General features: G+C 50.8%; 1 protein-coding gene across 2 annotated transcripts in view; it reads left to right on the forward strand.

The window, feature by feature from the left end:
* The window catches only part of ZXDC (ZXD family zinc finger C), a 53,150-nt gene extending 46,699 nt beyond the window's left edge, over nucleotides 1–6,451 (forward strand). Inside the window, exons 9-10 of one of the 2 annotated variants that reach the window (XR_004969825.1) lie at nucleotides 4,005–4,142; nucleotides 6,248–6,451. Coding sequence is in view for 1 of the 2 variants with exons in the window: in XM_036321292.1 (XP_036177185.1) it covers nucleotides 4,005–4,069 (65 nt within the window). In the remaining variant the exon portion in view is untranslated. Of the gene's footprint in view, nucleotides 1–4,004; nucleotides 4,144–6,247 lie in introns of those variants that run through there. The other variant, XM_036321292.1, reaches the window with a different exon arrangement.
* Nucleotides 6,452–15,026: the final 8,575 nt, after the last annotated feature.

A 15,026-nucleotide genomic window follows, 5' to 3' on the forward strand; every position in this document is an offset into this window, starting at 1 on the left:
GCCAAAAGGCACCAAACAAAGGACTTCATATGGTTGCTTCCCCCCACCCCCTACCCTTGATAGAAAAGAATCAGGGTTCATTGGAAACAAAACAAAACAAAACAAAACAAAACAAAACATTCTTGAAAGTGAAAGAGAATGAGATAAAATAAAAAACAACTTCGCTTTGGATTAGCCGCTGGTAACATTTCTGAGGGTGTTTTCTTCTAGTACTTTTCAACATACAGTTTTAATAATTCCATATATTCCTTTAAAAAGAACAGTTTACCATCAGCAGTTCCCTGTGAAGTTACTAATTCTTTGTGGACCTTGTAAGCAAACATTAAGGGCTGCAGTGACACACCGTGTCATCAGGGTGCACTTGCCCTGGGATGTGTAACAATTCACAGCACCCCGACATCCTGAGGACGTCACTACCCCCACTGGCCGGTTCTTGGGAACTGATTTTCCAAAGGGAGACTAGAGGCCAAGGGCCGTGGGCAGTTTCCAGGCTTCGGAAACATGCTGACCTGCCTTTTGGACGGAGGTCTATCTCATTTTGCACCCCCATCAGCAAAGGAGGGCACCGTTAAAGGGGTTCAGAGTTATGATCGTCTCAAAATACCTCTGCACAAGACACTCATTCCCAAGAGAAAAGGGGCTGTGCTGTGGGGAAGCCTGGCCGGCCCCACGTCACGTGAGCATTGGCAGGAGGGAGAGGAGCTGGCACTCTCTCCAGAGGCAGCCCAGCGCGTTGCTCAGACATTCCTGCCCAGGTGCCTTCATCTGCAGTCCATCCCGAGGAGGGGTCGGAAAAGCCTAAAGTCATGGGCATTCTGCATCTTTGTACTATTCTTTCAACTTTTCTGTAAGACTTAAATCCTTTCAAAACACAGAGTTGAAAAAATTGAGCTACGCTCAGAATGGGAAGGATAAAGGTTATCTGCTCCTTGGCCCACTGACGGGAGGAAGTCAGAAGGGCCTCCAGTCAGTTCTTAGCCTGGCTCCTGAGGAGGGAGCAGGGCCTGCACCCCAACCTCTGCTTCTCATGTCACACCTCCTCCTCTGCCCTCCCCCGCTTCCCTCTTAGAAGGACCCTTGGGATGACACTGAGCACCCCATCTGGATAGTCCCGGGTCCTTTCCCCATCTCCAGACCCTTCCCTTCATCACCCCCGCAAAGTCCCCTTTGCCATATAAGGGAACCTAGTCACAGGCTTGGGGGTTCAGATGCGGACGTCTCTGGGGGTCCCTCCTCAGTCCACCTCAGTCCCCTTTATCAGACCTCTCTATTCCTAGGTGCTAAGACTTTTATTCAAAATATTTTTAATTTTATCAAATACTTACACTGCATCTACTGAAATGATATAATGCTCTCTCATTCTCTAATGGGGTATGTACCGCGTTGGTTTATAAATGTTAAACTAATTGCATTTCTGGGATGACTGGCTTCAAATGATTGCCATTCTTGGTTGTGGGCTCATCTTCACATTAACACACTGATTGTCTTCACAGGAACACTAAACATCCCCTACTCATCTGACTGCAAATGCATCGTACTATTATTTGTAATGGCTAAAATCCACAGAAACCACCCAAATGTGCTTCGATTCTAGAGAGAATCATCATTGCTGGCATATGCATGCACAGAATACACATAGCAACAGAGCAGGGACGCCCGCGGCATGTGTCTCACAGACATGATGGCAAGTCAAGAAAGCCAGATCAAAGGAGCACTGAGTGGTTCCATACATGTGAGGCCCGAGATCGAATAAAGTGACTCCTTGATAGCAGATTCCCTGACAGACAGCTGCCTTTGGGGGAAAGAGAGCTGAGCAGATGGAAATGCTCCAGATGGTGAATGGGTGGAGGGTAAGAGGTTGTATACATCTGTCAAAATTTACAACTGGCCCTGGCTGGTGCAGCCCAGTGGATTGGAGCGTCTTCCTGTACACTAAAAGGTGGTGGGTTCGATCCCAGTCAGAGCATATACCCAGGTTGTGGGTTTGGTTCCCAGTTGGGGTCCATGCTGGAGACAGCCAATCGATGTTTCTCTCTCACACTGATGTCTCTCTCTCTCTCCCCCCTTCCTCTCTAAAAAGCAATAAAACTAAAAAAATTTATCAAACTGTGTACTTGAGATTTGTTCTTTTCACTGTATATTAATTATATCTCAGTGAAGAAACAAAACAAATACAAAACCCAGGGCCCTCACCCTTACGTGAGGGGACAAGCACCCATAAGCAGAAGAAACTATTGGGTGAATGGCTGAGGGGGAGCTGTGATGGAGGGTCAGGCGGCTAACACTGCACCTACCATTGGAGCTTGGCCAACAGGGAGGCAGCTGGGTGTGTGGGCTTCTAGTGAAAGGGGGCAGGAAGCACACAGCCCACCTAGGAAGGAGTCTGTGGACACAGAGGGACATGGATCCATCCTATCAAACATCTAGTGTCCAATTAGAAGAAATATGGGGAACAGAGATGTTCTTGTCATTACAACGACAGCACCAGGAAGCAGAGCCACCATAAAGGACATTCTACAGGATAATTAACACCAGTTTTTCAACAACTCAAGGCACAGAAAATGTAAGGTCGTGGGGGAGTGGCTGTGCTAGATCAAAAGCGACCGAAGATATTCCAATCTCATTTGAATCCTGATTAAAAGAAATCTTCTGGGGGGAGACATTTCTTAGACAATTGGGTAAATCTGACAGTGGTCTGGTTAACTTCATTGTGGGCTTGTAAGAAAATGTTCCTGTGTTTGAAAAATGCACATTGAGGTATACAGGGATGAAATGACACATCTGGATTTTACTTTAAAATACAAGGTATCCCCCCAAAAATGTACATACACTTTAACAGCTGATAGCTCAATTTTGAAAATGACATGTATTTTAATAAACACCGCCTTCGTAATCATTCAAAGTGTGTGTATACATTTTTTGGGGCCACCTATATTTTGTCAAAGACTGAAAAGAAAAGGAGAAAAGGGATAGGTGAAGCAAAAGTGGCAAAATCTTGCCCACTGCCCAATCTGGTGATAGGCATGTGAGTTCATGTGAGTTCACTGGGCTTTAGTCTCTACTTGTGGGCAGGTTGGGATTTTATTTTATTTTTAAAAAAATATATTTTTATTGATTTCAGAGAGGAAGGGAGAGGGAGAGATAGAAACATCAATGAGGAGAATCACTGCTCGGCTGCCTCCTGCATGCCACCCACTGGGGATCGAGCCCACAACCAGGGCATGTGCCCTTGACCGAAATCGAACTTGGGACCCTGCTGTCTGCAGACAGAAGCTCTATCCACTGAGCCAAACCAGCTAGGGTGGGATTTTAATAATTAAAAGAGGAAATGGGGGCGGGGTGGGCTGAGAAGTGGGAGCTGGCCTGTGAAGGACAGGTGCAGGGAACATGTTCACATCTGCACAACTCTGCGGGAAGACCGGACAGGCAGGCCTGTAAGCCCAGGAGTCTTGGAGGTGAGGTGGGGTGGGGTGGGGCAGCACAGAAACCAGGCGGGAGTCCTGGAAGCCAGGGTGCAGAGTGACAGAGCAGGGGCTCAGTGGATGAGGCATATGCAGCTAGCTGCCTACCCTTCTTCCTAATAGATGGCAGCCATGTGCCTAGCTGAAAAGCTATACTCCCAGCCTCCCTTGCAGATCCTAATGGCCCTGTAACTCCCCCGCCCCCTCCCCCCCCCCCCCAACAAGTAGTGAGAAATTGTTGGGTGGATATTCTGGGAAGGGTCTTTTTCCAGGGAGGGAGGGCTAAAGTGGCAGGCAGGCAGTTCTGCCCTTCTCTTCAATCCTTCTCCCTCCCGGAATGAGATGTGATGGCTGCATCTGCAGCAGCCAGTTTGTGACCATGTGACAACCTTGCGGTTGAAAGCCCTACAGATAAAGACAGTGGGAGAAAGACTTGGGATGTGGTCACCTGGGTGATTTTGTAGAACTGCTATTGGTGGAGCCATATGGAGCTGTTCCCATTCCTGGAGGAACACATCCTACTTTATGTTCCCATTATTTCAGGTCTCAGTAACCCTTCTCCTCATGGAAACAGAAGCATGGCCTCTGCCCTTCACACTGAAGACTAGGTCTGAAGGTATCTGCCACTGAGGGAGAGAGTGTGCCCCCCACCACCTGGGACTTCAGCTCCCGGCTCCAGAGGTACCTTTGCCTTTTTTCTTATGTTTCTTTTTCTTTTCTTCAATGACTGAAGGAGAGCTCTCATCTGTGGAGTCCAGGCTGTTCTCTGGGGAGACACAAAAGTGAGGGCCACAGAAAATGACCTATTTTGTGATAGCTGTGAACATAGTGTGAGGCCGGGGAGAGACACAGACATGCTTTAGTGAGGAAAGTGGCTATAGCGTTCGACAGGTTCAAGCCTGGGACTAATGAGAGGGCACGATCCTCTCGTGGCAAAACCACCTGCAAGTCCCAGCACAATTATAGCCGGGGCTATGGCTGTAAGCTTGAACCTATGGTCCGAACCTGTGGTCCCACATGGCTAAGTGATATGGGCTGTGAGAGTGCAGCACGTAAACAAAGGCTGATCAGGTGCATGTAATTGAGTAGATTCGAAATCCACGTTGTAAACATCTTGACTACGCCCTTACTTTGCCTCGTGGAATCTGGCTATAAAATAAAGACTCAGCTTGCAGGCTGTGGCGCTGTCTCTCCATCAGAGAGGAGCGTCCCACCCAGCGCCTAGCTTTCTTGTCTGTCTTTTCTCCATCCTTCACCCGCTCAGGCTCACCCATGGCCGTGCCGGCTTGGCACACTTCAGGGCTCCAGCCCCAGCATCCTCACCTGTCTGCAGCTTGGCAAGCCACTCAGCTTCTCTGAGCCTCAGTTTCCACATCTGAGATAGTCATGCTGACTTTGCTGGGAAGTTGTAAGGATCGTGCAAGAAAATGGCCACAGAAGTTCCTAGCACGCACGCCTGGCACACACAAGGCGCCTTCCCTTGCACACCCTTCAGTTTTTCCCCAAAGAGCAGCACGGGGTTATACAGGTCACGGCCCTAAGCGTCTTCTTCCTGGCCTGCCAGTGCTTTTGCTGTAAGCTGACCAGGTTCTTCCATCAGGGCTGGGCCCTCAGAGACCCCCATTTCCTTGTTCTCTCTTCCACATATACCCACAGGGAAGGAGGCATTTGGCCCCATGCTTCCTTCAGCCCCAACTCGGGAATCTTTTGTAGCTTGGAGATTCCAGTCTATGCCAGCCTGGGAGGGCAGCCGGCCCTGAGGGCAGATGGGTGGGGGCTGCTGGAGAGCATAGAGGTGTGTTTTGGTGGAAAGCTCAGGGAACTGGTCCTCTGGGACCAGTGTCGGGGAGGGTGAGCTGGGATTGATGAAGGGAAAGGGAGGGTCTGGGAGATAGGTATACTCCAAGGGCCAGGCCACGAGACAATAAATCTTTGCTGTTTAAGTCACCAGTCTGTTTGGTACTTTGTCCTGGCAACCTTAGGACTCTGGTACAGGGGGTTTCTAAGGAACCTGGCAAACTGATTTCTGCCTCACGGCTTGATTTAGCATCACCTGAACCCTGGATTAAGTCTAGACCTCACTGTCCCAGGCTCCCAAGGCTGCCTGTGGGCCCGGAGAGAGCCCATGCCAGCTGGGTACTGGGTACTTACTGATGTTTGCCATGACCTTGGAAACCATCGTAGACAGGAGCTTGGACGTTCCTGCAGAGGAACAAGGGCTTGCTGCAAAACCGGACCTGGGCTAGAGGAGGTTCCAACCTGGGGAATGACACGGAGTTTGAGCCAGATGGTCTCCAGGCCCACAGCCTCCTTCCACCCCAGGGCTGAGAACAGCTGGCACTTACTGAGGGTTCACCATGGGGCCAACACATGCAGCTCCCTCTCTTCCCACTCCCCACCCCATCCTCTCTCCCCTCTCTGACTGGCTCCTATCTGTCGCTAGAACACACCAACCATGCTCTGCCCCAAGGTCTTTGCATTTGCTGCCTCCTCAGTCCAAACTGTCCTCCCACACCCAGCTCCCTCACTCTCTTCAGATCTGAGCTCAAAGGTCACCCCTTCAGAGAAGCCATCCTCATCCCCAATCTAAAGTGGGTTCTTTACCCGAATCCCCATTTGACCTCACTTTATTTTCTTCTCTGCAATTACCCACTGTCGTTTATCTCTTTTTAAAAAATTAGCGTATTGCCCTTAGAATTAAGCCCCATGAGAACAGGTGTCTTTTCTGAGCTGTATCAAAGCGCCTGGCACGTCCTTAACATTGAATGTCTTTTCATTTTGCAAAGGAAGAAACAAAGTGGAGATCCGGAGAGGTGTCCTAAGTCCCACAGCCAGGAAGGGCCGAAGCTGGGATTCCAGTCCAAAATCCCTTGACTCCGAAGCTTGCGCCTTCCAGCCACAGTCCTGCTCGGTTCTCCCGGACAGGAATCCAGGGAGGCCCGGGTGAATAGGACCTGTCTCCCCACCCAGCTCGGCGGGGACCTTGGACAGAGGGATGTCTAGGTGACTGATAAAGCAAGTATGGCGACAAGGAGGGAGGGGCGGGGAGCCTTGCAAAAGGGGTCTTGCGCTTTGGTCCAGAGCTCACCCTGACCCCGCGCGCCCCACATCACAGCCCTGGGCGCACCCACCAGCCTCGCGCACCGGGCTTGATCCGAAGCTTCCGCGCCGCGGTTCCAAGGCTCAGAGCGCACGGGCCTTTGGTTTACGTTGCCACAGCAACCATTCTCCTGACCCCTGAGGTCGTGACGTCACAAAAGCCGCGGAGGCGGGCTGCGGGGCGGGGCCTGTGGGCCGCAGGGTGGGGTTAGGGGCGAAGCCCAGACTCCCTGGGGCGCCACCGGGTCGGTGCCGGGCCCAAGATGGGGTCTGGTGAACGGGAGTGTCCTTCCTCTGTCCTTCATTATAGTCACTGTCCTCCGGCTCGTTTTCATCCCCCCATTCATTGACTCAAAGTGCGCCTTCGCCTGTAAGGGTCCCTTCTGCAGCGCGGACCTCACTTCCTCCAGGGGCGGCTCTGAAAGCGTCGTCCTGGGACCTGCAGCTTCAGAAATGCCGGGAACTCCTTAGAGAAGCAAGTGTTCGCCGGCTCCGTGGGCAGCAGCTCTGGGCGGAGCCAGCATCTGCGTTGAGGCCAGCCCTCCCGGGACGCCCGAGCTGGCTGAGGTTGGGAACCACTGCTCCGGAGGCTGTGTGAGATAAGGAATGAAGACACAGTAACAAGCTGTCAGTCAACAGAGGGGCGGGGCCAAGGTGATAAAGAGCTGGGATGTGTTTATCTCGCCAGATCCGCCAGCTGCTGAGCTACAGGCAGAGGGCAGTGGCTCCCAACCTGGTTTTGGCCACGCACCACCTAAGCATCGCTAAAATCCGGACGCCCTCTCCCTCTCCCCCCTCCCCCCATGGTGAGCCCTCAGTGACTTATATTTCTTATTCAAAAAGTGAACTCCTATTCACGTGGAGGAAGCCTAAAAGGCCATTAACTTGGTCTAAACAAGCTTCCAAAGAACATGGCATCTATGAAAAAGAAAAAAGAACAAAAGGACAGCTGAAGTACTGAGGAAGAAATCACTAAGAAATTGTTTAAAAAATAATATGAAGTGATATGAAAAAATGGCAAAGTTTCAAAACATAATAGAGAACTGAAATGCATAAACATGCTACAATATATATTTATATACTGTATATGAAGCCCCTAGAACCATAGAAATGCAAAAAATTCACTGTTAATAACTCATTCTCGAATTGCCCCCATTAAAAGTCAAATTGCCCCTGTGGGGCATGTGCCCCACACTGGGAACCACTGCACTAGGGTCTTATTTCTTTCCCAGAAACTTTGGGCCCAGGTCCCCAAAAAGCAGCCAGAGACCTCTCCTTGGGTTCTGACCACGGTTACCAGGTTTTCCCCATGCATCCAGGAGATTTAGGGATAGATAAAGGCTCTTAGGAGTTGGGGATACAGGGTTCTGTCTTTGAGGACATTTAGGGGTCTGCAGGCTAGTAATGTGAGAATGCTAGCCTCTCCTCGTTCTGCCCAGGGCAGGTGGTGTGGGTGGGGAGACTGGTCGCGGGGTGGGGCCTGTGGGCCAAAGGGTGGGGTGAGGGGGGAGAGCCAGGCTGTGAGTATGGAGGGGCTCCTGAAGGTGGGAGGAGTGGGGATGCCTGAATCAGCAGTGGAGGAGAGCGTCCCACTGGCAGTGACAGCATCCACCATGGGCTTTGTACAGGGAGGAAGGAAGTTTTATTGGTTAAGCCACATATGTGATTTGTGCGTGTGCACGTGCGTGCATCTGTGCGTGGGGGAGTGTTTATTACCGCAGCTGTGTTAATATACCCTAAACCAGTGGTCGGCAAACTCATTAGTCAACAGAGCCAAATATCAATAGTACAACGATTGAAATTTCTTTTGAGAGCCGAATTTTTTAAACTTAAACTATATAGGTAGGTACATTGTTATTCACTTCATTAGGGTACTCCTAAGCTGGCCTTTGCTAAAAACGTCCTCAATCTGATTGAGGTACGTTCGCTGAAGTTGACCCCTTCCAACTCTCCCATCCACACTCGTCTTGTATACTTGTTTCGTCTATCTCAGTGGTTGGCAAACTCATTAGTCAACAGAGCCAAATATCAACAGTACTTCTTCAAAACAGACTCGCCCAGGCCGAAAACTGACTTCTGCACATGGGCCACGAAGTTTTAATCACACTGTACGTGTGCGCCCGCAGATGGTATTTTGTGGAAGAGCCACACTCAAGGGGCCAAAGAGCCGCATGTGGCTCGTGAGCCACAGTTTGCCGACCACTGCCCTAAACAGACAAGTGTCTCCTCTAATGCCCAGGATAGAGGCTCCTTACATTGTCACCCAAAGTCCTCGATGATCTGGCCCCTGACTGTCCCTACAGTCTTACCTCCCTTCTAACTGCCACAGACGAGCAGCACAGGAAGCTGCGAACTGAAGTTAGATTTTTTTTTAGTTATATTTCAGCAAGTACTTCGCTTTCCTACCTCAGTCACTGAACAGTTTTGAAATGATTTACCTCAAGCACCAGAAGTTCTGATGAGACTTTGAGGAATCTTGAAAAGAGGTAACCCAAAGAGAGAAGAGTGACGAGGCATACTCCCAATTCATTGCTATCACCAGGAAGTTTATGGGCCGCTGTGAATTTCCCATGAGCCCTTCCATGGTCTTTCTGTGTGCCAGGCGCTGTTCTCTGTGCTGGAGCCCCTTTAACGCAGACCACCCAGGGCAGTAGGTCCTGTTATTCCTGTCACCATCGCACGAGGGAGGAGACGAGTCACTGTGAGGCTGACAAATGTGCCCAGCAGAGCCAGGGCGCCAGAGACGGGATTCGCGGGCAGGGGAGTTCATCTTTGCTCTTAGCCAGACACACACTGCCTCTCACCGGGAATTGTTCTATAACTTTATATAATTACCAAAAAGCAATTATGCATATACTGTGAAAAAAGCCCAAGAAGTCCAATGGTGTAGTTCACAATAAGACACGTTCTCTGGTCAGTGTGTTTCTGCCTTTGGTTTGGCTGTGAGTTATTTAGAAGGTTATAAAGAAAACCTCCTAGAAAATGTGTCCTTCTGTCTCCAGACCGAAGACTGACTGATACTCATAAGACAGGCGAGAGAGCATGATGGCTAAGAGGATGGCAGTGGCATGAGTCCAGGCTGGGTCCAACTCCCAGCTCTGTCCCTCACTGGCTATGTGACTTTGGGCAAGTTATTGAAGTGCTCTGGGTCTGAGTTTCCTCTTCTATAAAGTGGACATATCAGTAATGACCTGGGAGGGACCTGGGGTGGGTAACACAGCCTGGCATCTCTTGGGCCTCAGAGAACGCTTGTCTAATATTATATTACGGTCTGAGGGGTTGTTAACTAGAGTCACCATCCTGTACATCACATCTAAGGACTTGTTTATTTTATAACTAGAATTTTGTACCTTTTGAACCCCTTCATCCATTTTGCTTCTCTCCCAACTCCTACCTCGGACAACTTTTCTTTGCATCTATGAGCTTTTTTTTTTTTTGGTTTCACACATAAGTGAGGTCATACAGTTTTTGTCTTTCTTTGTGTGACTTATTCCACTTAGCTCTCAGGCCCATCCATGTCACAAATGGCAAGATTTCCTTCTTTTTTACTTGGCAAAGAAGCTGAGTAGATACTTTCCAAAGAAGGTACGCAAGTGGCTGATAAGCACATGAAAGATGCCCAACTTCACTAATCTTTAGGGAAATGCAAGTCAAAGCCACAATGAGGTACCACTTCACACCCACTAGAATGGCTATAATAAAGACATCACTAGCTGGTGAGAATGTGGAGAAATTGGAATCCTCATGCACAGCTGGTGAGAATGTAAAATAGTGCAGCCGCTTTGGAAAACAGTCTGGCAGGTCCTCACAAAGTTAAACATAGAGTTACCATATGATCCATCAATTTCACTCCTAGGTATGTATCCAAGAAAGATGAAACATATGTCTACACAAAAACTTGTACATGAATATTCATAGCAGCATTCTTTATAATAGCCAAGAAGTAGAAACCACTGAAATTTCCATAAATGGATGAGTGGATAAACTAAAGATGGCATGCCCATACAATGTAATATTATTTGGCAATAAAAAGAAATGAAGTCCTGATAAATACCATACCACAGATGAACCTTGAAAACACTGTTCTAAGTGAAAGAAGACAGTCACTAAAGACCCCATATCTTTGATTCTCATTTATATGAACTGTCCAGAGTAAGCAAATCCATAGACAGCACATTAATGGTTGCCAGGGGCTGGGGATCGAATGATGTTTGGCATAACGTGGCAGTGACAGTTAAGGGATATGTAGGCTTTTCTTTTGGGTGATGAAAGTATCTAAAATTAGATTATGGTGCCCGGTCAGCATGGCCCAGTGGTTGAGCCTCGACCTATGAACGAGGAAGTCACGGTTTGATTCCTGGTCAGGGCACATGCCCAGGTTTCAGGCTCAATTCCCAGTGCGGGGAATGCAGGAGGCAGCCGATCAATGGTTCTCTCTCATCATTGATGTTTCTATCTCTCCCTCTCCCTCCCTCTCTCTGAAATCGATAAACATATATTTAAAATTAGATTATGGTGATGTTGGCACAACTCTTTACTAAATGCCTATTAAATGGGTAAAATTTTTGTTATGTGAATTATAGCCCAATAAATACGCTAAAAAGAAGAAATGCTCTCCAGTGGCTAAGAGATTGAAATGTATTCATAGTCTTTGCCAAATAGAAGACTGTTGGCAGGTGGGTGAGAGAAGTTTCAGGAAGTACTGGGGGTGGGGAGAGTGTGGATGGGTGATGAGAAAGACGACACATGAGGGTCTCGGCCAAGACTCTATCTTGCCCTCTTAGGGGCGAGACTGGCAGTGACCCACAGTGTGGAGACTAGGTCATCAAAGCCAGACCCAATGCTACAGCCCAGGAGCCAGATTGCAAGGCTTGAGGGTACAGCACACTGGGTGGGAAAGTGGCATTAGCCTTGGATCAGAGGTGGTGCTTCAGTGCCTGGGCTCCTCAGGCTTGGGGGTGGGGTGGGGCGGGGGTGGGGGTCCCAGGCTGTTATATGGCACTGTGGTCAGCCAGGAAGAGGGGCTGAGACTAAACTATGCTTCAGGGCATAGAGAAACAAAAGAGACAGAGGAGGGAGGGTGGGAGGCAGGGAGGCAGGGAGGGAGAGCAGGAGGGAGGAAGGAAACGAGGGGAAGGAAGAGGGCAAGATGGATGGACCACGGTGCTGAGGCAGCCAGGGGCAGGGCCCAGGTATGAGGGGAAGGACATTCCTTCCACTGTGAGATTGAGGTGGCAGGGTGACACCTTCTGGACTGTGCCCCATGGGAGGGTGTCACTTAGCTTCAGGAGCCCAGGATAAGGAACTTCTCGACAATAGTTCCTAATATCACTTAGGTTGCATTTTGATGCCAGAAACAAAGTCCCACAGGAAGTGACTTAAATGATAAGGCAATATCACCTCAGATAATGAGAGGCTCCCCAGAGCACTGCTTGTCATGTCTGCCTAGCAAAAGTATTGTTTATGCGCGCCTAAAGCCAACCCAGGCGTGGAGGTGGGAACGCTGCGGGAGAGCTTGACTCAGGGCCTATGGCCCCAGGGACAAGGGCAGGTGACTGGACACCATCAGTTGTGTTAACGAGGAGATGGGGAGATTCGAATGGACAATGGGTTGGTCCCCAATGGCGCCTGCTATACCCATAGCTCTCCCTTTCAAAACATCCTCCCAGTGGGGCATCTGTGAGACCCGAGGGCTGCGGCCTTGCTCATAGCCACCCTGCCGTCCAGCACGGAGGCCCACGGCACGGCTGCCCGTGGATGCACAGGTGGATGCACAGGTGGATGCACATGTGCACCTGCACCGCAGTGTTCGCTCTGCGGGTTCTTCTTTTTTCCCTGCTGGTCTCTATTTGGGACAAGGAAGTTGTAGAAATGTATTATTTCTGTAAAAAATAAAGTGGTTTAAAAGTAGAAGGCACTCTTCTGCGGCACAGGTGCCCGGGGCACGTGCACGCCCTCGGAGGGGTGGCCTCTCTCCCCTCCGCTCCTCACAGCCTCTGCTCGGAGTCCACGCTGAGGTGAACTCCGAGGGGACTGGCCTCTGGCCTCCTCCCTCCTCTTTGCCTGGCCTGTCCCAGCCCCTTTTAAATCTCAGCTTAGAAATTGTTTGCTCATTTAGCTGTCCTTGACCCCAAACCTGGGCGATACGTCCTCATAGTGTTCTGTGAGTGCTGTGGCCATTTCACAAGGGCCTCTGTGTGTGTGGGGGGCGGGGGTGGGCGGGTGGTCTCTTCTGCGGCCCTGTGGGTCCCCTAAGGACAAGAACTGTCCTGTGACCCCTTGACCCCAGTGCTTTGTGGAGGGTCTAGCACACAGAAAGTGCTTCATAGATATTAGTCAAATGAGTCAAGGGGTAGAGGGTGGTGAATGGATAGTGACTAGAAAAACATTTACATGGAAGGCTGGAAATCCAGGGGAGGGGTGAGTGGGTTGGTAACTGGGCGGAGGGGAAGTGTGTGAGTGGCTGAGTTATATGTGGTGAATGGATGCGGAGGGGGCCTGCAGTGGACGGTGAATGGATGTTACGCATAGATGATGTGTGATGGGCAGATCATAGGTGAGCGAGTGGGGAATGGGTGAGGGGGAATGGGTGTGTGCGCTGTTTGAATCCACCACGGGGTGTCGCCCTGCACCAGTTGGAGTACTGGGCCCTGGTGAACGCTGTTTCTGACCAAAGTGGACTTTAAAAAGAGGAACCTTTTGTCCCAGGCAGTGGTGAAAGGTTCCCCGGTGACGCAGGCTTGTAAACAAGTTGAGAAGACGCTGCGCAGCGAGTGCACGTCAAAGCGAGACCTGCAAACAGCGCTTCCGCGACCTTGGCCCTGCTCGTGGGCTCCGGGGTGGGGTTGGGGGGACGCGCTGAGCGCGGGGTCAGGAGTCCTCCCTGCTCCTGCGGCTGCAGAGCTGAGGCAGCCACATTTCCCAAGCTGCAGGAAGGTGTTGGGGTGGTGGTGGGGCTAAGGATGGGGATGTCTCAAAGCCTGAGCAGTTCCTTTGGCCAGAGGCACACGCCCTCCCCTTCTAATCGCCTGATTTCCAACTTTATTGGGAAAGCGACATCCTATCTCAAACTCCAACCCCACCCCCGCCCTTCCTAGCCTTGGCTCCATCAGAGTCTGAATTTATTTTGAACTTGACTTCAGGCTCACATTTTGAACCCCATCCTCCCCAAACACTAACTAATCCAAGGCGCCTTTACTCCCACTCTGCAGGGCCTTTTTGTGCAAATGCCATCCCTAATCCCAAACCCCAGTCTTCTAACTCTAAGCACAGCACCTCTTCAACCAATAGCAACACCACCTAGCTCAACCCCGGTAAGGACGAACTCCACACCCACCCGTGGACTCGTAGACACTTCAAAATGCTGTTTTTAAAAAGATAGACAGGAAATGCACGAATTCTTTGCGGGTGTTAACGTCCCAATGATACAAAGAGATTGGCCGCAGTGCCTCCCTTCACCAGCCACCGTGTCCTGCCCGCCATCTCTTCAGCACGCTCAGCTTTGCAGCTGGACCTGCATCCTTTCACCAATGGATCATCCTAGCCATGCGTTCCCGCGCCCTGCTTTTTAGACAATGCTGTCCGTAAAACTTCTCAGGTGGCCTTCTCGAGGCTGTGGCAATGGTCCAAGAGAAGGAGGATCCTGACTGAGGGGCAGGGAGGTAGCAGTGTACGGAGTGGAAAGTGGCCTAGTCCTAGATACACGGTGAGGGACCCGCTGGGACAGGCCATGAGGCGAAGGAGCTGGTGAGGGCCTGAGCACCTGGGCGGGCGGGCCCAGAGCAGGTGGGAGAGCGCTGGGCTCTGCAAGCACTCTCACTGCCAGGCCTCTGGGCCTGCTTGTCACTCAGCAGGACTCTAGCTCACCGATGCATTCCCATGTGGAGGACTCAGATCCAGTTCATTTGTTCAGTCATTTATTCACTCAGCTGATGTTTATTCAGCTCCTGTTCTGTGTCAGGAATGAGGAAGGAGCTGGGGCTGTGAGATGGTCTCTGTCCCCATGGAGTTACAGCCCAACAGGGGAGAGGGAGGTTCCTCTGATGAAGGAATGAAACACAGCGAGTGAGAAAGGACAGGATGGGAGGCCCTGTCTGGGCTGCTGGCCTCGCCCTGACTGTGGAGGAAATGGGAGGCATGGGGGCTGGGGGTGGGGGTGGGGGGTGGGAACAAGAGGGGGAAGGCACGAGGTATATGCAATGGCTGGGACGATGGGGCCACAGAGGGGCGAGGAGGGAGCTTACACAGAGGAAGGTCAGCGAGGCCTTTTTACGGAGGTGTTTGAGGAGTAAAGCTGAGATGGAGCCGGGCTGGCATGATCAGGGTGAGGCTGGGGAGGTGGGCAAAGCCTGTGAGGAGGCCCTGAGGCTGGGAAGGCCTTGGCCAGCTTGAGGACCTGCACCAGTGTCAGCTTCCGCACTGAGAGAGACCACCCCAACATGGAGTGCTCAAACAACGGCCACTGGT

The sequence above is a fragment of the Myotis myotis genome, unplaced genomic scaffold (assembly GCF_014108235.1).
Source record: "Myotis myotis isolate mMyoMyo1 unplaced genomic scaffold, mMyoMyo1.p scaffold_m19_p_9, whole genome shotgun sequence".
NCBI classification, from domain to species: domain Eukaryota; kingdom Metazoa; phylum Chordata; class Mammalia; order Chiroptera; family Vespertilionidae; genus Myotis; species Myotis myotis.